Source organism: Silurus meridionalis, chromosome 6, assembly GCF_014805685.1.
Source record: "Silurus meridionalis isolate SWU-2019-XX chromosome 6, ASM1480568v1, whole genome shotgun sequence".
NCBI lineage: Eukaryota > Metazoa > Chordata > Actinopteri > Siluriformes > Siluridae > Silurus > Silurus meridionalis.
In genome coordinates this window covers 16,872,450-16,897,519 of record NC_060889.1, presented here as the reverse complement: position 1 = coordinate 16,897,519, position 25,070 = coordinate 16,872,450, and the positions used below count along the sequence as shown (strand labels likewise).

The 25,070-nt window shown below is 40.9% G+C and overlaps 1 protein-coding gene across 2 annotated transcripts in view; it reads right to left on the bottom strand.

Annotated features, from left to right (window-relative positions):
• Window positions 1-25,070, bottom strand: part of rbpjb (recombination signal binding protein for immunoglobulin kappa J region b) — a 40,603-nt gene that overhangs the window by 13,626 nt on the left and 1,907 nt on the right. Inside the window, exons 1-2 of one of the 2 annotated variants that reach the window (XM_046852012.1) lie at window positions 5,518-5,639; window positions 5,315-5,353 (exon numbers count right to left, since the gene is read on the bottom strand). Coding sequence is in view for 1 of the 2 variants with exons in the window: in XM_046852011.1 (XP_046707967.1) it covers window positions 5,315-5,353 (39 nt within the window). In the remaining variant the exon portion in view is untranslated. Of the gene's footprint in view, window positions 1-5,314; window positions 5,354-5,517; window positions 5,640-25,070 lie in introns of those variants that run through there. The other variant, XM_046852011.1, reaches the window with a different exon arrangement.

Here is a 25,070-nt window from a genome sequence, read left to right as displayed (position 1 = left end):
ACCCAGTTCGATGATGTCATCATCCTGCTGTAGCCTGTGATGTCCCATGCCCGTGTGCTTGAGTGGTGCAAGAAAAAGATGCGTTCGCATAAAAGAAACGCTCTTCTATAGCTCTGTTCATTGTGTATCATCCGGCAGTCCAAATCACCTGACGTACAGGTCACATGTCTACGGTAGAGCGGATCAGTCTGGATTCCACAATGAGGAATTGGTGAAGATGAAGATCACGTCTCTCCAGTAGCGTGCGTCGCAGCTCGCTGTGTGAGGTGTCGAGCATCTCGGCTGGAAATGCTCCTAATTGACGTGAGACAGTCTGTATTTAAATAGTCGCAAACAAACGCACGGATCGAGCAGAGTAGCGACAGTCGCACAAAGATTTGAATTGATATGGAACACTGTGGACACCTGGCCAGAACACTTGCATGTGCTCGTTGTACATCCTACTACTAATTTAGTCCTCCCTGTTCTGTTTTCATAACGTCCATTCTTCTGAGAGCGCTAGATTTTTTTGTAGTGCGGCTATAGAGATGTGTCCATTATGCCACGTGAGCGTGAGGAAGGTCAGACGCTGATGTCGAGGGCTGGGATTTTGTTATTTTTTTCAATTCATCCCGACGGTCTTTAGTGTGCTTGAGGTCAGTGCTCGGTAAAGTACACTCGTGTTCTCCCACTCCAACCAGGGCAAACCGTGCCTTCATAGAGCTCACTTTGTGCACATGGTCATGCTGGAACGTAGTTCACTTTTTCAATGGATGGAAAGCGAAATACTAAAATCGAACAAAACCATTCTATACGAGGTGTGCGCCTTTTTCAACTTTCGGGCTACAGGAGAAGATCCACATATGGGTGCGATGAGCAGGTGTCCATGTAGTCAATCCGATTAGTTTACAAGTTGAGATCTCAATTTATAAACAGCAAAATCCAATAAAGGGTTGTTGTATAAATCCAGTTAAAGACTAAAGTTATCTATAAACCTTCATTACTCACTACAAGCTAATCTAAGTAGAAGCTAAGCCACAGCTAATCACACACTCAACCAGCAATTACAAATCTCATGCTAGATCACTTTTGCACTGTTCAGACACACTATACGTGCAGTTGAAATCTATCAGTAATATTTGGTTCATTTGTCTGTAACCTGAGGCTTTTGTTTTTACACATCGCTATACTTCTGACTCATAAAACCGGCCCACTAGTGAAATGTGAACTTGTCTTCTCTGTTACAAGTAATTCCAGTTACACAAGCCAAAGCGTGGATTAAATTAATCATTGTATCAAATCACTTAACTTGCTCTTTATAGAGCACTAATATTGCCCAGCTGCATAATTGTTACAGCATATGGTCAAAATCCTGCCAAACCATGGTGCATGCGAGGCTCAGAAGCACTGGGCAGTCGCGGTGGTGTGCGAATGGACGGAGCAGATCATTAGACACTGCACGGTTGCACGAGCCGATGTGGTCATTACGGATGCTGTATCCTCTCATTAATCTTCCCATTAATTAAAGCGTTTACACAATGCCACGTGGACTACTGCGAGTGGTGTAGCGCTTCAGAAGTTCGGTTCTGTGGCTTTGTGCTCGTGCGTATGCGCGCAATGCTTGCACGCAAAGGGAAAGCCACGGCAGCATGCAACGCTGTGTGCTGTAGACAAAAACCACATGCATTGGGCTCAGCTAAGTGCTCCCTAAAGGAACAGGGACACAGGCCAACCTGCACCCACGTACAAGAAACCGTCGGTTCCTGGAAACATCGGGTTTGATTACACCAAATTCGGAGATGAATAAAAATAAATAAATAAATCAAAAAGTAAAAGCAACAAATAAATACAGTAAAAACCTGAATGCAGTAAGGATACATGTCGAGTGATAAAAGGGTCCTTGGTGAGTCATAAGATTTCAGAAAGGATATGACAGACACGGGCACTTCCACAGGAAAGACTTTGTGACACACAAACCCTAAACACGCAACATGCACATGCGTTCACTTAACCAGGGGAAAAACGCATGTACAGTTTATAATCCCCTAAACATGGAATATTAGAACAAACGAAATGTCGCTACTGACTCAAACAAAATGTCGGCCTTCATACATGAACTCAGCACTTGCACAGAGTCAAAGCACGTCTTTCCATTGATCACTGAAAAGAGAAGATCGTTGGGATAGTAGCTCAGACACAGTGACATTTTTCACCATTCCAAAAGCAGCCATGCTTCTTAGCCAACGTGATGTGTCAAAAAAAAAAATGAAAAGAGGAACAAAAACACTGCATGTGTGATTACATCTAAAATCAACTTCATGCCACATCTGAGCAGCCAGTCGTTGTTTTCTATTCCTCTCACACAACAGCAACGTGTCGTAATTTTAGCTTGATTTTAGAAGAACCACTCATGGCACCCTTAATATTATCTACTTCCTGATATCGCTTTCATTACAACATTATTTTAACAAAAAAAACACAAAACAAAAAAAAAAAGTTGTTTCCCTCACCAGTCACTCTTTTCGTTCTTTCACAACGTACGTGCGATGCCGTGGTACTGACAAACCGCAACATCAAAGAGCTGACAACGAAAAAGTCACTATATCAACAACTCGCATTTCTTTTATGTGAAGTGCCTCCTAAACAAGTTATTACAGAAATAATTATATCATTGAAATATAAACCGGTGACTTGCTTGACAGCTAGAACTACTTTAATAGCTGCAGTTATAGAAAATTAATCACCACCTTCTTACCTATTAGAACTGAGCGAAAGTTTTTTAAACACTGGAAGTGAGTGCAAAAAAAGAAAAAAGAAAAAAATGAATAAAAATACACAGGCTACACACACTCCATATTCCATAACACACTTGTCTATTTAAATCAAGCCTCCTTGCTAATTCATTACCAATGCATGTTTCCTTCCATTCCGCTTCAAGTACAAATAATATTTGTGAACTATGATGAAAACACAAAGAAGCATGTTAGCTTTAAACTTAACCCTAAACTTCAGGGGAAACACCAGTGAAATCACACAAAGATATATATATATATATATATATATATATATATATATATATATATATATATATATATAGATAGATAGATAGATAGATAGATAGATAGATAGATAGATAGATAGATAGATAGATAGATAGATAGATAGATAGATAGATAGATAGATAGATAGATAGATGATAGATAGATAGATAGATAGATAGATAGATAGATAGATAGATAGGGGAAACACCAGTGAAATCACACAAAGATAGAGATATATAGATATATATAGATAGATAGATAGATAGATAGATAGATAGATAGATAGATAGATAGATAGATAGATAGATAGATAGATAGATAGATAGATAGATAGATAGATATACACACACACACACACACACACACACACAAGCATGTAAGCAAATAAAGTGTCATCACTTGTTATAGAGAAACCAGCTGCAGGTGAAGGTTTTAACAGGTCAACAGGTTTGTGTGTTGTTCCAGCCACAATTATTCATAAATAACCACACAAATGTTACAGCTTTAATTCTTCGACTGTGTGTAGAGTTTTGTCGGACCCAGGACTCTTTGCTTCATCAATAATAATTGCATGGTCCATCCTTCCTATTTAGAGCAAATACAAGCTTATTTTCCTGTTCGCCTAAATGACTAATTTAGACATGAGCCGCTTACTCAGCTACACTATTATACAAATAATCAAAACGGTAGCGGCGGCACAAGGTGTGAAAGCCGTTCGGGCATTTTTCATATTTTAACAGTGACTGTGACGGCTTGTTCTGAACACTTCACAGGTTAACGGGTCACACCCTGCACCCTAAAGTGTCAACACCCCTGCATATGCAACCTACTCACATGACTAAAAAGACAGTGGCGGACAAATACAAAAGTCCCCAAAAAGCGGACATTTTATTTAGGTCTGAATATAACAGTCAGATTACTGACATCTAAGTAATCTTTTGAGTAAAGGGTAAAGTCCTAAATCTAAAAATTTTATTATTATGAAAAGTGCCCACATACAGAAAAACCTCCTTGCACATGCACACACACACACACACACACGTGATCACACCTAGGCTGCATATTCAAATCAAAACTTTGTTGACGTCGTTATGAATGCAGGAACTTTGTATGATTCAAGACGTGCTAAAGGAATGGTACAGAGAGCGTACGTTTAAAGCTGTGATGTGGTAACTTGCAAATGTATTCATTTTAACGTGTAGATTTTCTCTGCTGCGGTCATTATTGTTGTGGGACGCATGCTTTCAAGTTTTCCCATTCGTGCTGCTCGGTGCCTGATGATTCCTTTTGTAAGGTTTCATTTGACAGCTTTGCCTACTATAATAAACACTACACACGCATACGAGCTGAGACACGGCTTTTATCTACAGTAGGATCTTGAGTCACGCAGAATCCCTGTAGGAAAGTAATTGAGACAGCGCATGCACGCTGCCCTTCAGCCACAAAGTGAACTTTTTGAGAAGTAATTATGAAGAAGAACCCGTGTGCGCTCTGCCTTTCCCCCGGTTCCGGTGTGCATTTGGAATTCCGTCACACTTTGGAGTCAGCTGCTGATGGTCCAGCCTGCTCTCGATTCCTTTTCCTTTCTTTTTTATTCCACGTTTTCCTTCACAGGGGCGACACACCGTAGAGTTGCGACGTCACTGTCGCATAGTTCCTGGATCAACCAATAACACCAGTTACTGCCCATGTGGAGTTTCACATGTTCACTCCATGTGGGTTTCCCCTAAAAACAAGGAATGGCGGCTCTGAATTTCCCCTTGATGTGACTGTGTGTGTGTGTGTGTGTGTGTGTGTGTGTATTGTATCCTATGATGGATCATGATCCCCCCCAGTGTTCCAGCAACCCCAAAGTGAAATAAGTGAACAAGCATCCCAGGTCGGATCCCAATCAAAAGCCAAAATCTACGATGAATTCATAACGATGAGACTCGCAAAATGGTTCTTGCTCAATCCCTCATTTCCGTTTCGAGGAATCGAGAAAAAAAAAAACTAAAAAAAGAAAAAAGTGCTGCACTTGGGCCTTTAGCCAAAAGCGAAGAAAAAAAACAAAAAGGACCATTTTCAGACTCGTCATAAAACTGCTACGACGTGGACCATAACATGGACGTCGTCATCGCAACCAGCCACTGATCCACGAGTAACGATTTTTACGAAAACCCACACCGCTAAAAAAAACACAATTTCACTGCATGGGACACCTCAGGGCATCACATCTCACACAGACCTGTTCTCGTTCAGAAGTTATTAGTCCCCCATGAGTGCGAACACTCTGGTGATGTTGGTTTGCTTACCTTGTCAGGCGCTGTGGTTGAGGGCGCTCCCCGAACTTCCTGTAAAGAGAAGACAGGAGACAGAAAACATGTGATTGTATGTAAAACTGAGACCTAAACCACAAATTAAACACAAACAACATGCAATTGTCTGCAAAACACCTAAGAAACAATGAGTCCAGCGGTACATTGACATGCGGTACGACTAAATGTTTATTTCTTACACAGATCAGAGTCAGTGGAGACTCAAACTCTCAAAACAATCCTCATTGTAAAAGCAAACACATGCATAGACATAGAGACACACGCACACACACACACACACACACACACACACACACACACACACACACACACACACACACACAAAGAGGCTACAGCTGTTATAGTGACCTTGGGACCGTTTGGTCATGTGACTGTGTACAAACACTAACAGGTGGCTCTGACTGCTCAATCCTCTCATTACTCTCCCACAGACAGCAGCACTGCCAAGCGACCATCCATTCACCACAATCTGCCTGCCAAAACCTCGCATCTCAACATAATCCAATTTGTATTTCTACTCACATCAGCGGGCATGCGCAAAAACTCTTTTGATAACAACCAGCTCCTTGTTGAAGAATCTCAGATGTTGAGATTCAGACAAAAAAATCCAATTTTTGACCGATCCGATTTGAGATAGAAAGTTTTTCTCCTGCGTAAAAAAAGAAAAAAAAAAAAAAAAAAAGAGCAACTAATGAAATCTGACTCCCGGTCGGATTGACGCCAACCTTTCTTCCGACTAGATTTCTAAAGACTTAACGAATTCGATTTTACTAACAATGGACAATGTGTCCACGTATTACTGTAACACTAATACGCTCACTGGCCACTTTATTATGAACCCCGGGACCCTTGCTCAGTCAAGCGATGAACTAAATCAGCCAATCACATGGCAGCAGCACTGTGCATAAACTTCGTGCAATATTCATATCATCATATCTCTACAGTTTACAGAGAATGGTGCAGCAAACAAAAAACATCCAAGGAGCAGCTGTTCTGTCGGAGGGGGGAAAAAAGCCTTTTTAATGAAAGAAAGTAATGGTAATCCAATAAACTACACATTACAACCATAGTAAGACGCGAAGCATCTCTGAACACGTTGCACCATGAAGCAAAGGAGCACAGAAAGAGGCAATCAGGTATGCCAAGAACACAAATACAAGGCTACGGTAGGCATCACTAAAACTGGACAGTTGGAAATTAGGTCGGAAATGGGTCAGTGAAAAATGAAATTAAAAATAAACCAGTTTTATTAAGCAAGATTTAATCAATTAACGAAACTAATAAATTATTGATTCGGAGAAACGCATACTCTAAACTTGCTGGTTAAACCCCTTTATGACTCTTAATCATGGAGGAATGTGAGGAGCAGAAACGGAAAACCCCAGACACTGGAACCCCTTTACCTTCGCTAACCTAAATATTTCATAATGGTAAACTCTGTCCGCGATATACCTTTGTTTTCTTTCTTGTAACCATATGACTAAGTCTCGAAACCTCAGATCATCGGAGCATTATAGGAAATGCTGTCATAACTTTACTCATATCGCAACCGTACCACTCACGACATCGTATATGTTTGAAAAGTAGCTTTTCGATGGTAACTAAGCCTAACAGCATAAACCCTCTCAAAAATGTGCCTAGATGGCAGGATGTGTACACCATTCAACGTGACAAGCGTCTGATTGGCTGTGATACAGGCGTTATATAGAAACTGAATTTAGAATTTAACACCGTAATGACAGCAACATACACCGATCAGGTATAACATTATAACCGCCTGCATAATATTGTGTTGGTCTTCCTTTTGCTGCCAAAACAGTCCTGATCCATTGAGCATTAACAGCATTAACTTCTTCAGCAATGTGAGCTACAGGAGCTCGTCTGTTAGATCAGACCACACGGACCAGCCTTCACTTCCCACGTACATCAATGAGCCTCGACCGCCCACGACCCTGTCGCCGGTTCACCACTGTTTCTTCCTCGAAGCACTTTTGATAGATACCACTGCAGACCAGAAGCTGCAGTTTTGGAGATGCTCTGACCCAGTCGTCTAGTCTTCACAATTTGGCCACAATTACACTCGCCCATTTTTCCTACTTCTTACACATCAACTTTGAGGACAAAATGTTCAATTTCCTCCTAATACATTCTACTCACTAACAGCTGCCATAGTGAATATATATTATATATTATATATATATATATATATATATATATATATATATATATATATATATATATATATATATATATATATATATATATATATATATATATATATTACACAAACATACATACATACATACATATAGATACACACACACACACACACACACACACACACACACACACAGTAATCCCCGTTTATCATGGTGGTTACGTTCCAAAACCACCTGTGATAAACAAAAACTGCGATAAACGGACACCACCCTAAAAATTTTATGCATACATACTTACTCCATTTTGTAATTAATAATTATATTTTTATTAATAAATGTAATTATTTCAACATAAAGACATCAGCCAAACAAATTAGTTATGTGGCAAATGCAATTTCGCGATAAACCAACCAGGGGCGCGAGATACGAATTGCAATAAAGCGGGGGATTACTGTGTATATATATATATATATATATATATATATATATATATATATATATATATATATATATATATATATATATATAGATATAGATATAGATATAGATTGATTCAACGCTCTGAATGAACAGGTTAAAATTAGTGTGACTCATTAGTCACATTTGCACGTACACGTTGTCTTTCCGATTAAAATCATTTTGACTGAAAGAATCGTTTACATGGACTGTTCACATGAGACGTTATCTAACACGATATTGGTGTTTACATGCACCACCGATTTCAATCGGAATGACTTCGTGACATGCGCCTATGTCCTCCCCTGTCAACAGAAGTTCCATATTATTTTCTGATGCGTTCTATTTTTATGTAAAGTGCTGCTCTTAATCAAGCAACAGCGTGAATTTGTAGGCATACTACTGCTGGAAGCTGTGAGGAAAAGACAGCCGCAGGAAGCTGAGCTTTTTGGTGGCTGTGCATCTCTAAGGAGCATCTCAATCCTACCCCTCCCTCCTCCGAAAAGCAGGAGCGTGTGGACGAAGGTCAGTAGTGAGGACCGGCAGGAGCGGGTTGTATCGCTGGAATTTAGTGAACTGGAATGAAAACTAAACTTTTGAGTCGCCAGTCATTCACACACATCCATGACCCCAGAAAAAAAGATCGTCAGAAATCCAATTCCACTCATTTTATACAAACTCAGAAGTTGTGCGGAATTTCAGGTGTTGTGAAAAATCCAGTGTTCACAAGAGCACGGGTAAAAAAGTTTGTGTACATCTTCTGCATGGGAATGATGGATGGGCCGATACAAGATCTGATATGGGTGCCAGGTGCAGAGATTTGAGGAAGCACATTTTGTCCCTCAAGAAATGGTCCTATCCATAGCAAAAATCAGGTTTTATTTTGTTCGGTTTATAGAAAGGTAGGTATCACCCTCTCAAACCGATTACAGTCTCATTCGGGCATTTTTATTCCAATTGAGATGTTTATACAGAGATTTTTCATTCGGATTGGACTTTAAAAGCGTTTACAATGCTCCATGTAAACGCACCTGTTGTTTTTATAGTGTTCTTTTACCACTACAGTTAAAGTTTAAAAAACCTGCAAGTAACCATCCAAAGATTAGTAAAGGTACTGTTTATATGATCAAAAGGAATGTTCATCAAGCATTTGGTCCGTATCAGGGCTGATATCTGAATAATGAAATATTATTGATTAAATATTATTGATTCAGAGACCACATGAAAAGGGGTCTCTGCATGAACGTCGCTGCAGCAGTTCTTCTGCCCAGTGTGTACTATAGTCATCTACACTGCTGTGTGATTATTACCTTACTGTTTGTACTTTTTGCAGTCTACACAAATGTCTTATAACATCTTAAATAGAATTTTATTATAGTATAAATACTGAGCGCATTCTCAAGTATTAAAAAAAAAATGTAGGGATGGTTGAATAATCCAGCATGAAGTATCAGTGTGAAGACTGTTAGCAGGCCGTGTGATGACGAACCGACAACAACCTTGACTCCTCAGAAGTGGTGGCTGGAAGACAGAAGGAGACTCTGGAGAATTTGATATAGATGGGCCGGGAGGGGTGATTGGGGGGAGAGAAATCAATGGCTGAATCTTCCCGGGCTGCAGGGACTCAGACAGACAGTCTGAGGGTCATGATGAGAAGCTGTAAAAGAGAGGGACAAAGGCACAGGAGTAGGAGGGAGGATCGGGCATGCGTAGAGGAGAATTAGAGGGAGATAAGAGAGGGAAAAGGAGGCAATTAGGGGGGGGTGAAGCTAGATTGAGAGCAAAGAGCTACACACACACACAGAGAGCGAGAGAGCGAGAGAGAGAAAGAGAGAGAGAGAGAGACAGAAGAAGGACAATGCGTGTTAGATGGTGTGTAAGTAGAATAATTATAGAGCCAGGGATCAATACGGTTCCCACAGTGAAACAGTGATGTTTGAGTGGATAATGGATTCCAGCCTGTTCCAGACAAACGCTGCTGCCCACATTCAGCCCTCCAAATTGTAGCACAGACAAAACAAAACCAATAAGAACCTACGCTAAGACGTGCAAAACATGTGTCCATATATACAACTAATGTATATGGATATGCAAAGGAGGCATATATTACATCTAGAAGACTCTGGAGTTTTCAAAGAGTGCTATAGGGTCTAACAATTATGAATTGTTGGGTCCAACATTCCTGAATGTCTTGATTTGAAGTACCGCCGGCCAGTGCAAGATTCAGGCTAATACGACATGCAATATCCAGAATATCCACTAGGGGAAATGTAGCTACCGTGATCTGCTTCTGTAATGCGAGATTTTTTTTTTTTAAATGGACTGATTGTTCCTCAACAAATAAATTTTGCACCTCCAATGAAACCACGCTTACACCAAAACGTCACCCACATAGCAGAGAACGTGAAACTAGAAGGTGTCAGCCTCAGCCAAAAAAAAAAAAAACCACTGAGGACAGCAAGATATGACATCAGAGCAAAATAAATATATATCGTCGTTTACTTGGTGAAAAATCCCAAAAAACACAAGGATCCTGGAGCGATTAGCAAGCCAAAATGTAATCACCACTGCATGATAAGGTGTTAGCGAGACCGCACACTCTTTTCTTTCACGATTTAATAAGATGCAAACACGACAAGTGGCGAGAAAGATCTTAACGACAGGAGAATGTCAGGGTTGTGGGGAGAAAAACTAATGCACTTAACCTTTTCTTTTGCTCTTATAGTGGTTCTGAAGAAACCTTTTCGCTCGTATTAAAATTGAAAAAATGAATGTTCATTCGAACAGAGAAACAGAGAAGTAGTCCGTTCCCCTGCTGCCCACACACATGCAGATTAGAAAGTGTCAAAAAAAAAAAAAAAAGTAAAGATGGCAACCAGGGCCATTTCCTGTTAGTTCAATGAGATCATGTGTTGGAGCAGTTCTGTCTGTCTCCTCTCATTTTAGTCCAACAAAACAAAAACGCAACCATCGTGCAGGAAACTTTAAGTTCAAGCTTAACACACAGATCAGGGAGAAAACAGCCTGCACACGGTGTTCCTAAAGCTCTCAAGAGAGAACACCAGAGAGAATTCAGTCGCGCTCTCTCGACACAAAGGCCACGGCAGTAATGAATGTAACTGCAAGGAAAGTTGAGAGGGAAAGGGGGAGAAAAAAAAAGAAAAAAAAACCCCACATAAGGCGAGATGAATGGCAGCTGGCGACATTTCCCCCGGTGAACACTTATGAGAGGAGCTCAATAGAGGAAAAGGAAGTTCTGTCGGAATTGTGTTTTAATCTGTTTTTCTGCACATTATCCATTTTTGCTTCCTTCCCTCCGGTCCTACTTCGTCCCACAAAAACGCCAAAAGGTAAAACGTCCAAGTCAAAAAGACGGCCGCTAGATTTGAGGCAAATCAATACAAATGTAGTACCGTGGTTTCTAGATCTAGTTATGCCTTCTTTTGGGTTTTTTTCCTCATTCAATCGCTTGCATGGAATGCGTTTAATCTGAAGCAAAAACAAGCCTATAAATTCTAACTAATGACAAACTATAGAATTTATAAAGCGAAAATTGGAGTTAATAAACCTTTTACACATGACGTAAGAAATTAAATAAAATAAAAACAACTTTTTTTTTTTATCCGGTTTTAAATGTTCATTGGGTGCAAAAAAAACTTTCGGGTTATGGACATACATACATTTTGCAGTGTCTCCGTCTTTAAAAGCAAAACAAAAACCCAAACACCTACACAAGAGAAAAACTGTTTCCAACTGTGTCAGACTCACTGACGTAACCTAAACCCAGTCCCGCTGGAGTTAAGAGGATATATAACCCGAGGTCGTTATACCTACATGAGCTTGAGAGTCGTTATGGGTGTTGACGAGCTGAGTGTCTGTATTAAGTGATAATAGGGGCTTCCCTTTTCCTTTTCCAAAAGGAAACGAGGGTGATGTAATGCCAGCACAAGCCGAACCTCTGGCAGGATGAGCGTTTCCGATATCAAGTCAAGAAGCTTTTATTGTCATTTCAACCATATATAGCTGACGCAGTCCACAATTTCTCCAGAACCCTGGTGCCACAAAAACCAAAACATCACACAACAGGACACAAAGCTACAGACAACACGAGACGGTGTGGGACAGATACACTAAACACAAAATAGCGCCGACCAGTAAACCTTCTGTATATGTTATACAGTGCAGCGTGCGAAAGGGAGAAACTGTAAACAAAAGAGTATTTGTAAACATAAAGCGAGAGCAGCAACCGAGAGGTGCAGAACAGCATGGACACAGCAGGATAATAGGATTATAACAGAATATAGGTGGATGTGTAGGAATAGAAAGGAGTATTGAGAGTGTGTTTGAGTTCAGGTTGTAACAGTTCAGCGTGTCCAAGTTTCGGCGCCGGGATCGTGTCACGTGACAAATCGAATCTCCGAAGGATCATGTGACTGGGGCAGAGCTGAATGTCGGAATCGTAATTATATAAGACGTCTAGAAAAAGAAGAATTTCTTTGGGATTGGATTCAGATGTAGAATGTCCTGTCGACTCGATTTTCCCCGAGAGATTTCAGACAACTGGGTCTCGACTAATTGGCCACGATGCTCAGTGCTAATCAAGAAGTTCTTATTGAATTTGTACGCTGAGCATGTCGATGCTGGTTAATTTAACTTGCTGGATTGTTAACAAACAACCCTATTATATACACTATATGGACAAATGTTTGTGGACACCCGATAAGCTTCATATGTGCTTATTGATAAAATCCCATTCCACAATTAGTCGAAATTCGTTGTTATAATAAACTCCGCTCTTCTGCGAAATGGCTTTGTGCACAAAAGCATTGTCATGCTGGGTCTTCTCGCTCAAATAAATGGAAACTCTAATGCTACTGCATCCAAAGACACCCGTTACAACTGTGTTTGGGAAAGAAACCACACATGGCTGGATAAGGCAGGAAATTTCTTTCATTCGGTTCCTTTTGGGCCTGATTACAGAGTGACTGCAACATAGTTTATGGAAGTTTTTTTTTAATGCCAATTCCAATTCTGAACCAAAAGTGAAAAAAATGGTGGCACAGTGGCAAGAAAATTTACCACATATCACCAGTGTGTGTGAGGAGAATCTTGAATTAATTACAAAACATTACCTGACAGTAGAGGAAAGACATATGCAAATCAGGTTTATTTTAATTTAAGATGACTTCATACTTAACTTAGTACAATGCCATCTTTTTTATGAAATAGAACCCATCAGATTTATAAAAAAACGACAATCAACATGCAAATTTGAATTGTTTAAACTGCGAATAGAATGCGATGGAAAATCCACAACTCAATTTAGCTCCTGTTATCAATTACACTACATGGGCAAAAGTATTGGACAGCTGATTTTTCCAGCCATATGTGATTCTTTCCCAAACAATCATCACACAGTTGGAAGCACACAATTGTAAAGGATCTCTTTGGGTGTGGTAGCAGTACATTTTCCCAATGAACTAGAAGACCCAAACCCGTTCCAGAACGACAGTGTTCCCCTGTTCACAAAGTGATGTCCATTAAGATATAATTTACATGGGATGGAGGGGAAGATCGCACACCACTGCTAGTTGCACTTTCACACTTGTGCATTACTTATCAGTTGTATACTCTGAATATTGTGGTCCGATTTATTATGTATTGTCTTGTACAGTTTTGTCTAGAAGCTAAATCTAGTGTTCCTTGTGTGTGTCGACACCAATGACCAATAATCCTGATTCCGATTTCATCAAGAAAAGTGTCTTATAATGGGCTCAGAAATGATCTGCCCCGCGGTCAAAACATTCACAATAATAAACAAACTATAAGGTTGATCACTGAAAAATCTACAGAGGGAGATGCAGATTGAAAAATGATGTCGGTTGAGATATTCAAGTTTCATGTTGATGCTTTGTTTTGTTTGGTTTTTTATTAACAGTGATAGCTTTGATTTCCCGGAAAACAGAAATACTGATAAAGGCAGAGGGCGAGTGTCGGTCTAAAGAATCAAGAGCGATTGCTAATCTTCTGACAGCTGAAACGGATCAAACTTTCTCAGATTTTCACTGTCAGTGTTGTGAAACAAAAGTCAGTCTGTACCCAGACGACTCCGGATTCTTCTTTATTGCATGTCAAATTAAATGGTAACAAAAGAAAATTGAGGAAATTGTGGGGAACTGAAAATACTGAGCCAACTGAAATCTGCAAGCTGAGGAATGGTTACAAGCCACACGTTCTGCACGCACGCACGCCCAAACGGCATTCGTAAACCAGGCCGTCAAACTCGAGGCTAGTGTTTTAACACTGGTACTTTGACACCGCACTGAGACACATGTTTCTGAGAACTGCTAAAGCAGGAGGGATCAAGTGAAGAATGTTGACCGTGTTATCAAGTAAACTGATCTAACCTAGCGTTCTCTCTCGTTTTGTCTGCTCCATCACTCCCTACAATAGCCTACGCGAGGATACGATTACATTTCAGATACACTTGCGGCAACGCTACAAAAAAAACAAAAAAACACTCTAAATGGGGATCGCAACACGTTTGTGTTCGCAGGTCACGACGAGATCGTGGAAAGCGATTTTGTTCGTCACCGAATGCCGGATCCGAACGAGAGCTTTCCGTTTACTACCTCCTGTCTCTCCTCTAGCGTCCTGCTTTCACCGGTGAAGGCAAACGGCGCCCTGGTACTCCTCAATAAATGCACAATGGATATGAAAGAAAACATCTGCACTCTCTTATGCGCATTTACTCATCCCTCAACACCGCTTTGGCACACCGGTCTGTGCAGCTCGCCCAGGGATTTAAATCAGCAGCATTAACAAACATAGACCGAGTGGATTTAAAGTACAGATAGCGTTTCAGGACTTCAGGGGATTGGTCCTCACTACTTACAGAAGTGCCATTATCTCTACTGCTGAATGTGTGTGTGTGTGTGTGTGTGTGTGTGTGTGTGTGTGTGTGTGTGTGGTGAGGCTTAAAGGAAAAAAAAGATCAACGTGAGCAAAGAAAACGCAACTCTTTTTTTTTTCTTCATGTGTGTGTGTGTGTGTGTGCCTTTGGTGTGAAAGTGTGAATTACACTGTGGTGGTGGGCAGTAAATTAGAAGCATATCCTGCTTGTCAGGTGCCTGCAGGCACAAAGATAAATTTCTAAGAGCTAACCGCTGTGACAACGTTTTCAGTGGTGGGTCATTGAGAAATACCATCTTCCTGATGTCACTCAGCGATCCGACCTCAACCTGCCACCAGAAGCAGTTTGGCACGCCAGCAGCACGCTGTGGTCTCTCACAGGACCTGGAGCTCCACAAACTTGCACAGAATACCAAAACTTATTTGCAAACTAATTTTTTTGTTTGTTGAACGAGCAGATTAATAAATACCTAGATTTATGGGAAGTGTTGTGTAATGTGGAGCACAGTGTGTGCATCAAAGCTTGACAAATTCATCCACTATTTATTAAAACGGGTTTTTTTTTCTTTCAACAAAATACTGATAATTAACATAAAAACCAAAAAATATATAAACCACTTTCACACTCACTCACACACACACACACACACACACACACACACACACACACACACACACACACACACAAAAAGGAGAAACTATGTGCATTTGTTCTAACAAAAAACTTCTCACTCTGCAGGAACTCTACAGTTGCCTGGGGGTATGAATATGAGGCTGCACACATATAATCATTTGGTCATCTATTAGTAAGAGAAAAAAACAAAGAACTTCCACTACAAAAACACAACAAAAAAAATGTTTGTTGACTAGCACACATCCAGTAATGCACTTAAAAACACACTGTTAAAAATGGTCTCCTAAATAGTCGGGAAAACAATGAAGGGCGCAAAATACTCCAATATCCCTCGCAATTGCAGTTCTATAGAGCGTCACCGTTGCAGAATCAACCCGGTAAATGCCACTGTCGTGACTGCGTGCGGTTTTGAAAGAAACGATTCCTGAGAGCACGTCACAAGATGCAGAACCTTTGCTTCACTAAGCTCCATTAGAATTACAATTGGCTTTGTGTGTTGTGGTCGGATGAGGATGTAATAGCAGTAAGAACTGCTCATACAGACACTGAAAATACGGAGGAGACTACATGATGCTTTGGGGACGGTTTGTGGCTGAAGGTTTAGGGGTTCTTTTGAAGACATCCTGATTTCTGCTAAGTACCAGAACAGTTCCTTTTAAGCAGAAGCACTCGGTTTTGGGTGCCTTTGATAGCAGATGAAGATTTGGCCATAGATTGAGCTTTTGGCAAGATTCTTCAACCGATTCAGGAAACAAAAAGTGCTGTGCAAAAATCATCTCAGGCTTTTAAAGCAAAAAACCTGGGAACATAACAGATTCAAATGAAATCCCTCTACAGGTATCTTCAACCTAGAAATTACTAGTGGAGCCTCAGTGCTATAATTCTCTGGTACACTGTATTCACTGTATGGACACATACAATTTCCCAGTATGATTCAGCTTAAAACACCACTTTTACACACTTACAAACCAGGTACCATTTTAATGAAAATAATTTTTGTTCATTTCGATAAAAAAGGTGCTAATCTTTAATAAACCTCTGCAAGTGTCGCTCAATTATTCTTGAAGGCATTTAAAACACGGCCCTTGAAGTTTGAAAACTATCTGGTAGCCCACCACAACCCACACCTGGACACTGCAGAACAGTTTCAGAGATTCATCACTGGTCGTGTTTGAGAGAACTGAGTATAAAGAAAGCCTGAGTCGGCCCTGTAGACAGTGATGTTCACTAATGTCACAATACTTCCATTAAACCACCATTAACCAGTCACTGTGGTTAAAACTGTCTCTTAAGTTCCTTTACTATTCAACAATTCAAAAAAAGTACAAATTCCAGATCAATTCTGTGGTGAATCCTCACAGGAAAGACACATGGTGGTGTGTGCCAACAAGGTGCCACTGTGCCAACAAGGCCAAGGAGCGAACAGTGTCACTGTTACGGGTGAGACATGCCATACAAGCATGTACCCATTCAACTTCCTCCAGAGGAATCTTGAATGACACAAAAGGGACAAACGGGATCTGAAGATGCAGGAATGTACAAGGGAAATGGGAGGGTAATGGCGCTCCAGACATAATTGGGGTAAACTTGTTTCATGCACCGGGTGCCTAAGCCAAAATGTGCCATATGCTTTTTCCTGGGTTCACCACATGCCCATGTGTAAAGGGCTTTTAGTAACAGTCTTGGCTCATTTGTTCTTTGATTAATTGAACCGGGTCACTTTGTGCCATCTGATGCGCTGCTTTCCGGGTTTCCGAGAAACACGGGGGTGACTACGGCTTGAGCAACTGGGTGACATTTTCTTTTTCTGGGCAAATGATAAACTTTTTTTTTTTTTTTTGATCGGTCATGCCCGATTAGGAATTTGTGCAAGATGTTAGAAGTGAAGAAAAACACTTTCATTGATGTGCTTAGCAGAAGATCCGTTTTGCTCAGTTCCTCTCAAATGCAGTTCAATGTCATCACTTTGATTTCCTGTTTCTAGAAAACATAAAACGGGGGACTTAAAGCTTTCGAAGCGATTTTAACGACAATTCCTTTAGTTGCCTTCGCTTCAAACCATACCACACCCTCAAGGAAGTAGGACACGTAAAGTGCCCTATTTTGGGGAGCAAAGGAATTACTGAGATCAGACACTAATTTCTGCCTTGAAATCCCCTGACTAATGACACAAGGGTGGAGCGCATCGGAAAATCGAGGCTCGGCGTGGCCGGTTCTGTTTTGGCTCGGTCGTATCGGGTCGCCTCAGGCTAGGCGCATATGGTTCAGCCCACAGCACCAGCTCCTTGTTGTCAAGAGGACATTTTAATGACAGGGAAGAGTCAAAGAAAACTCTCTCACACACACACACACTCTCTCACACCACTTCCAACATCAAGCAGGGCCCATAGATGTTCCATATGGGTCTTTGTGGAGAGCCGCTTTGCTGTTGGCCGCTTGCCTAAAACAATCATGCATGCACACACATGAACATGCGTACGCATACACACACCTCTAAGTGTGCACTTTAGGGCAGTTCTAGACAGAAAAAGAAACATTCCTTTGGATGTTTCGCAGTATTTTTACTAGTTTGCCATGCGCTCCAATTAAAAGAAATGACACTTTTATCCGGCTGAATTTGACGCTTTTTATAGACCAGTACATACTGTATAAGCTTTTACTGGATACAGTTGAGCCGAACAACACGTGCAATCTTCATTCAGACACTGGGTTGGGGGGAAATAAATATTAGTTTTGTTCTAAATTTGACAAAAGTCAAAAAACAGTTTGGTGCAGAAAAAAAAAAAAAAAACCTAAATCCTAAGCCTATTTTGATGGATTAGTTAGATCTTTACAAAATAAAATCTGTAAATCTTACATAATACAATTTAGGTTTTAACTAAAAATGGAAAATGGGGGGGATTGGATTGTCTGAGGAAAGCTTTAAAAAAGTACACAAAAACACACACATGCGTTCATGAACATATGCGTTCAATATGCATCAGCAAATGAGGGAGGAAAAAATGATCCACAAATTAAGCGGTTCAGGGTTGCCAGATTGGAATCTGCTAAATTTACATAATACAATTTAGGTTTCAATGTAACATGGCTAAAAATGTGTTGGAGGAAAACTTTAATAGTACACAAACACACATATGCATTCAATTTGCATCAACATGAAGGACGCCTTACATGGACAAAGGTTTAAGGACTTGTGAGCATGAGATCCGTACGTGCTTTTGGAACATCCCAGTTCCTATTTAATCCCCATTTACTGTTATAAAACCACTCTTCTGGGAAGATGTTCCAGTAGATCTTGGAATGTGCTTGTGAAGATTTGTGCTCATTCAGCCACAAGGGTGTTAGTAAAGTCAGGTAGTGCTGTAGGGTGAGGAGACCTGGGGTGTGGTCAGTGTTTAATTTCATCCCAAAGGTGTATATAGCAGCCCACTTAAGATCACCCACTCCAAACCATATCTTCATGAAACATCATTGTTGTGCTGAAACAGGTTTGGGTCCTTCCAGTTCAAGTGAAGGAAAAATGTAAAGATCTAAATGCATCCTATTCAATTGTGTGCCTCGAACGTTACGGTTTGAGGAAGAATCACATACGCTGAAAAAGTCAAGATTCCCAAAACGTTTGTCCGTATAGTGTGTGTAACATTTTTTTGGGTTTTCACATTTATTAAAAGCAGCCCGGTGGTGCAGCACACTCGCAGTCTCTTCTGCGTTCCAACTGAATATCTGGAATCAATACAGGACAGCAAAAGATGCAACACTTTTGCCACCATTTTGAATTCTCCGAACGATTTGTTATTTTTGAAGTGTTATGTTTCATATTAAATCACAAAAAAAAAAAAAAAAAAGAACCCTGCACCGCTTTTTTTGCTCGTAAGTTTTAGCGTTTTATTTCTTTCCCCCGAACCCTTTTTTCAGTGGCCAAACTTTCTGAGCTATTTTACAGTTTTATTACTTATATTTTATTGTGCTTTTATTATTGTTTTTTTTTTTTTTTTATTATTATGACGTACTGCTTTAATTTGTTTCGCTGCACATTTATCCCAATTCCGGACTGCTCTTTCGTTTGAAAAGTATATTTTCTTAATATGTTCCAAATACTGATCTAAAGCCTGGCCAAGAGTAAATGAATGGCCTTCTTTGGAACAGAGAAGCTGTTCGATTTCAGAATGGAGGTTTTCTTACGGAGAGAAATCGAGTCGACACGATCCTCGTGGAAGGGAATATGACTGTAAGCCTGTGCACTCGCAGTGACCCATTGCCACATACATTAGCTGGAAAAACTCATGACTTACGTACACTAGAGGACCAGAAACACAAAACAGGTGCTGTGGGGTCCATTATTCAATGCGCCTGCTCGGATATCCGGCATGCTGTCTGTCTCACCACAAATAACAGCCTCCTTCCAATCGCACAACCTTGAGCGAATACCCCATGGTCTGAGTCTAAGATGCTAGAGAATATACCAAGAAAATGTGAAGAAGGAAGTGGAAAAGAACGCAGTCAGCCATTTCACAAAGTCTCGTCTGACCTTTAGCCCACTTGTGCTCCTTAGCAGGGGAAGAGGAGGGGAGGGAAAATGTGAGAGACAGAAGGTGTTAGTGATACACTGTGTTGCATCCTCACTTGCCATCTGCTTACTACGTGCTGCTGTAAATGAGGCAGGGAAAAGAAAAAAAAAAAACTTTTATTGCAGTTCCTTGATCACCTTTATGCTTGCTTTGCTCTCATTTCTGAGTTCCTGAGATGAGAAGAGATGCTGACAGGGGAGAGTCCCGGCTCTCTTTCACTTTGATGCTTCTTAAAGAAACTCCCTTCCAGATTCATGGCTATCGAAGCCTTCTGCCCAAACACATGTTGCAACACAACCCAGATATGTTCTCCAATATCCGTCCTGCAACGTGGTTACCGGCTTTGCACAGCCGCATATTGTAATTCGAACAGCCATGTATGATGTGCGGTTTGTAAAAAAAACACTTTCAAACAACAACAGCAACATAATCAGATTCTCAACTCGATTAGATGGGAAGCTGGACTGATCAACATTTTTTTATTTGCAAATAAATGTGAAAAACATATTTCCTTCAAAGCTGAGTCAAGAGTGCAGAATATGAGGACTCTCAGGAGCATAACCAAAAGCATAACAAAGCAAACTGGGGTTTTTGTTTTGGAAGCATTGGTGGAAATCGCCTCTCCGAGTGTATTGTAGATAAACTAGTGACTGGAAAAAAGTGTTACCTCAGTATATCACTGTGTATATGCAATATCAACCTGCATGTCAAGTTTGAACAAAAATGTGTTGATACACAGTAAAAGCCTGATACACAGTGTATATACTGCTGCACACGGATACTATTACACATGGACTGTGTTCTTAATGATCTTTAGAAAGCTGTACTCAGTGGGTCCTTGTCTTTTTTACAGTTGTATAGGTTCCTAATTAACGAGTTTCAGAAGACTGGGGTTAGAAAGAAAAAAAAAAAGTCATCCGACTTCAAAGAGGTGTTTGGGGGGGTTTGACATTTCGAGAAATCCGAACAAGGAACTTAACCACCTCTGATAAAACGAGTGAGAAGAGATTGTTGTGATGGTTTAAAACAAACAAACAAACAAACAAACAAACAAAACAGACACAGTTAGAAGAATGTCCCTTTTTTTTATCATAACCATGATGAGTGAAGTAAAAACAAAGAAAGAAAGAAAGAAAGAAAGAAAGAAAGAAAGAAAGAAAGAAAGAAAGAAAGAAAAGACAAAACAAAGAACAAAAAATAGGACAGAGACAGACAAACAGAAAGAAAGAACGAAGAGCGAAAGAAAGAGTGAAAGTAGGAGAGTGAAAGAAAGACAGAAAAGCGAAAGAAAGACAGAAAAGAGTGAAAGACAGAAAGAGCGAAAGGAAAAAAGAGCAAAAGAAAGGGCGAAAGAAAAGAAAAGAAAGAGAGAAAGAGAAAGAAAAAGAAAGAGCGAAAGACAGAAAAGAGTGAAAGAAAGACAAAGAGAGAAAGACAGAAAGAGCGAAAGACAGAACGAGTGAAAGAAAGACAGAACGAGTGAAAAAAAGACAGAGTGAAAGAAAGACAGAAAAGAGTGAAAGACAGAAAGAGCGAAAGAAAGACAGAACAGGTGAATAAAAGACAAAGAGTGAAAGAAAGACAGAAAAGAGTGAAAGACAGAAAGAGCGAAAACAGAAAGAGCGAAAGTAAGAAAGAGCAAAAGAAAGAAAGAAACAAACAAACAAAAGAAAGAAAAGCGGTACTCCAGACCGCAGCTCACGATGCCTCTGAGGAGATGATGGACCACTTTAAACTCTCAGTGACTCCGAGTCGCCACTTGAATATTTATTGCTGATACCTGCGAAAGCGCTGCACAACCTCAAACAAGATTCCTCTGAACACACATGATGGCTTGTTCTGGCTGGACATGTTCGTAAGTAAGAGACAAAGCGAATGAACAGAAACACTGCATTTGGGTTATAAAAACGTCTTTATATTAAATAAAGTTGCAACAGTGGCATTTCGTCGGGAGTCGAGCAGCACAGAAATTGAAACAACGGCTGGGACATTTCGGTGGTTGTTTTGCTTTTCCCTGCCTCGGCACATTAAAGCGAGCGAGACGTCGCGGCACAAAAGTAAATGTCACTGTTTCCAGTTACTAGGCAAACTCGTATAAACAGCTACGCGAAAGAAAACCCCTTCACATCCTCCAGAGCCGGAGAGAATTCGCCGTCACTCAGTCACAGCGCAGCGCCGAGGCCTTCGTCTCCAGCCAACACAAACAACTCATCAGCGAGAGCCGTTTGCTGTCCCACACAATCACACAATGAGCATGTCTCCGCTCTGCTTTCTGTTTCAGCCAGACTCGCTCCACTTGTGAGGCCTTTCGCATGCGTTCCGACTCATCTAATGGCCAAAAGATCCCGAATGAAGAGCATATCTGATAAGCTATGATTTCTCTCTCTCTAAAAAAAAAAAAAAAAAAAAAAAAGTGGGCTCGAGTTCATAACGATCACGTTTCTACATTGAGAACAACCCGAGCCGAATGTGAGGCAGAAATAAAAATCACATATTGGAGGGGAATCGCTTCATGTTTTCTGAATGAAACATCCTGGCTGGTAAGGGAGGGAAAAAATATCTAGAACTGCTGACGCTGAAGAAAGCAAAGTTCCCTTCGCCGGGGCTGTGAATGTAACCGAGCGGCTGGAGCGAGAATCAGGAAACTGTGAAAGTAAAGGGCACTGTAAACAGCACTCTTCTCCCAAGCTTGTTTTTTTTCCTCTTCTTATCCATGAGCCAAGCCAAAGCAAACACAATGGAGGAACTATGATTTCTGTCCAGTCGCCTCGGTGTTTCATAAAACTGCACTTCCCCTCGTCTTAACTGGATTTTTGGCTGGACTCTGCAAATACGTTCTGATCCCCTACGATAACGCTAATACAATTTAAAACATACCGAGCTCGCCCGAGTAAACGGTGCGCTTCGGTTTCTTGGCGTGAAAACCCGAACCTCACGCTTGGCACAAAAACTGGCTACTTCACACAGAAGTTAGTCAAACGTCAATACATCGAGAGGAGAACCGATCGAACCGGAGCAGCTTTTACAGACGTTCGGCACATTTTCACAGCTGAATCTGACACGCACTCATCCGCTGACATCACAGCTGTGAGCTACCAGAGTCGAACGTTCAACATTCGCCAACAAAGGCCAACGTTCGTGTGGCGAGGGACTGAAACGTCTCGCTGAAATCCTAAAGACGTGCTTCGTGTGCGGCTGGCACCAACGAAAAGTCACGGATTTGAAATGGTCCGTGACCTAATGGAAGCTTCGCTGGATTTCCTCCTCATATGCTCATATTAACACTTCATTACAGACTCTAATGCTTTCAGGAACACTGCGTGTGTGTCTGATGCAACTCTCGGCTTCCTTTTTTCTTTTCAACGTTGTCACTGCTGCAAATGAAGTGGTCGGAACAAGGAGACGTGTCTGAGAAAAGCGAGAGACTAATCGTTTACCTTTTGCTCAGGTAACTGAGGGTCGGGTAGAGGTCACACTCATTTTCTCCCTCTCACACACACACACACAGAAAAAATCTCTCTCCAGTCTCACATCATGTCTCTTTCTGTCTCTTGTTTGTGTACGTTATTCTCTGTGTGTGTGTGTCTTGTTTTGTGTGCTTTTCTCTCCCTCTCTTTCTCTCTGTGAGTCTCCTTGTTTTGTTTACATCTTTCCCTCTTTCTTTCTCTCTCCGTCTCTTGTTTTGTGTATGTTTTTCTCTGGGTCTCTCTACATGCGTCTCTTGTTTTGTGTGCATCTCTCTCTCTCTCTCTCTCTCTCTCTCTCTCTCTCTCTCACGCTTTGTGCCTCCTGTTTTTGTGTACGTCTTTCTCTCCCTGGGTCGCTCTCTCTTTCCACGTCTCAAACCTTCAACTTGATAATAGGCATTAGGGAAAGATAGAGGCCCTGTGGGAACACTTCTCTTTTAACACATCTCACCTCTCTTTTGCAAGGTCAGACCCCAGCAACACACACACACACACACACACACACACACACACACACACACACACACACACACACACGATACCGGAGGGGAAAAACTTCCACCGAACAGCGCAACCTGAAAACGAAAATAATGACGATGACATGCGCGTTCAATCAAATCGTTAAGTCAAATCCTATTCCCTCGGGGCAAGTCGTGCTGGAACAGGTAATTAACACTTTCATGATTCCACATGAGGCTGAGATTACTATCCAAAACAGATCGTCTTTCCCCTGCTGCTTATATCCTATAACACAATAGGTGTCTATGGGTATAACAATGATCAGAGTTTTCTTTCAACACATTTATAAAAAAAATTAAAAAAAAAAAAGGGGAACACTCGCATCAGTGTATTCCAGAAAACACACAGAGCTTCGGTTCCTTTCTACCTTTATACACTGACCACATCTAAAATGATCAGATTATTATGAAATGATACTTTGGGTAAAATGATGTCTCTCATTATTGGTAACGAGCTTGAAAACGAACGCTTCACTTTGGTCAACTGATCTTGATACGACTTTGCTGTTACACGTCCCCTTTCTAACACCCTACTCCCAAAAACAAACAATAAATTAAAAAAAATACAAAAAGGGTGTGTGTGTGTGTGTGTGTGTGTGTGTGTGTGTGTGTGTGTGTGTGTGTGTGTGTGTGTGTGAGGGGTGTCTCTATTGTGGCACACTTCTTCTCCCTTGAGCTTTCTTGACCAGGGAACAGGTGGAAGAACCAACCCTTCGTTTAAAAAAAAAAAAAAGAAGAAGGAGAAAAAAGAAAAAGCTAAAGGGACAGCCGAACAGTCGCAGCTCCAGCCGTTTACACATCAATATCCTGTCTCATGGTAATAAAGCCTCCTTATGGCCCTTTAATTACATGTATGCCTTTACCCCACCCCCCCAAAATCAGCGGATGACCCCTCGTCTTTTCTAGTGTTCAGAGACGGGCCTCAGTGGATAAAATCAGACAGACAGGTGGCCGTTCAGCCAGTTGCTGGCTTCTCTGAGCAAACAGAGGCAGTTCAGGTCTGCTGGAAAGCCCCATA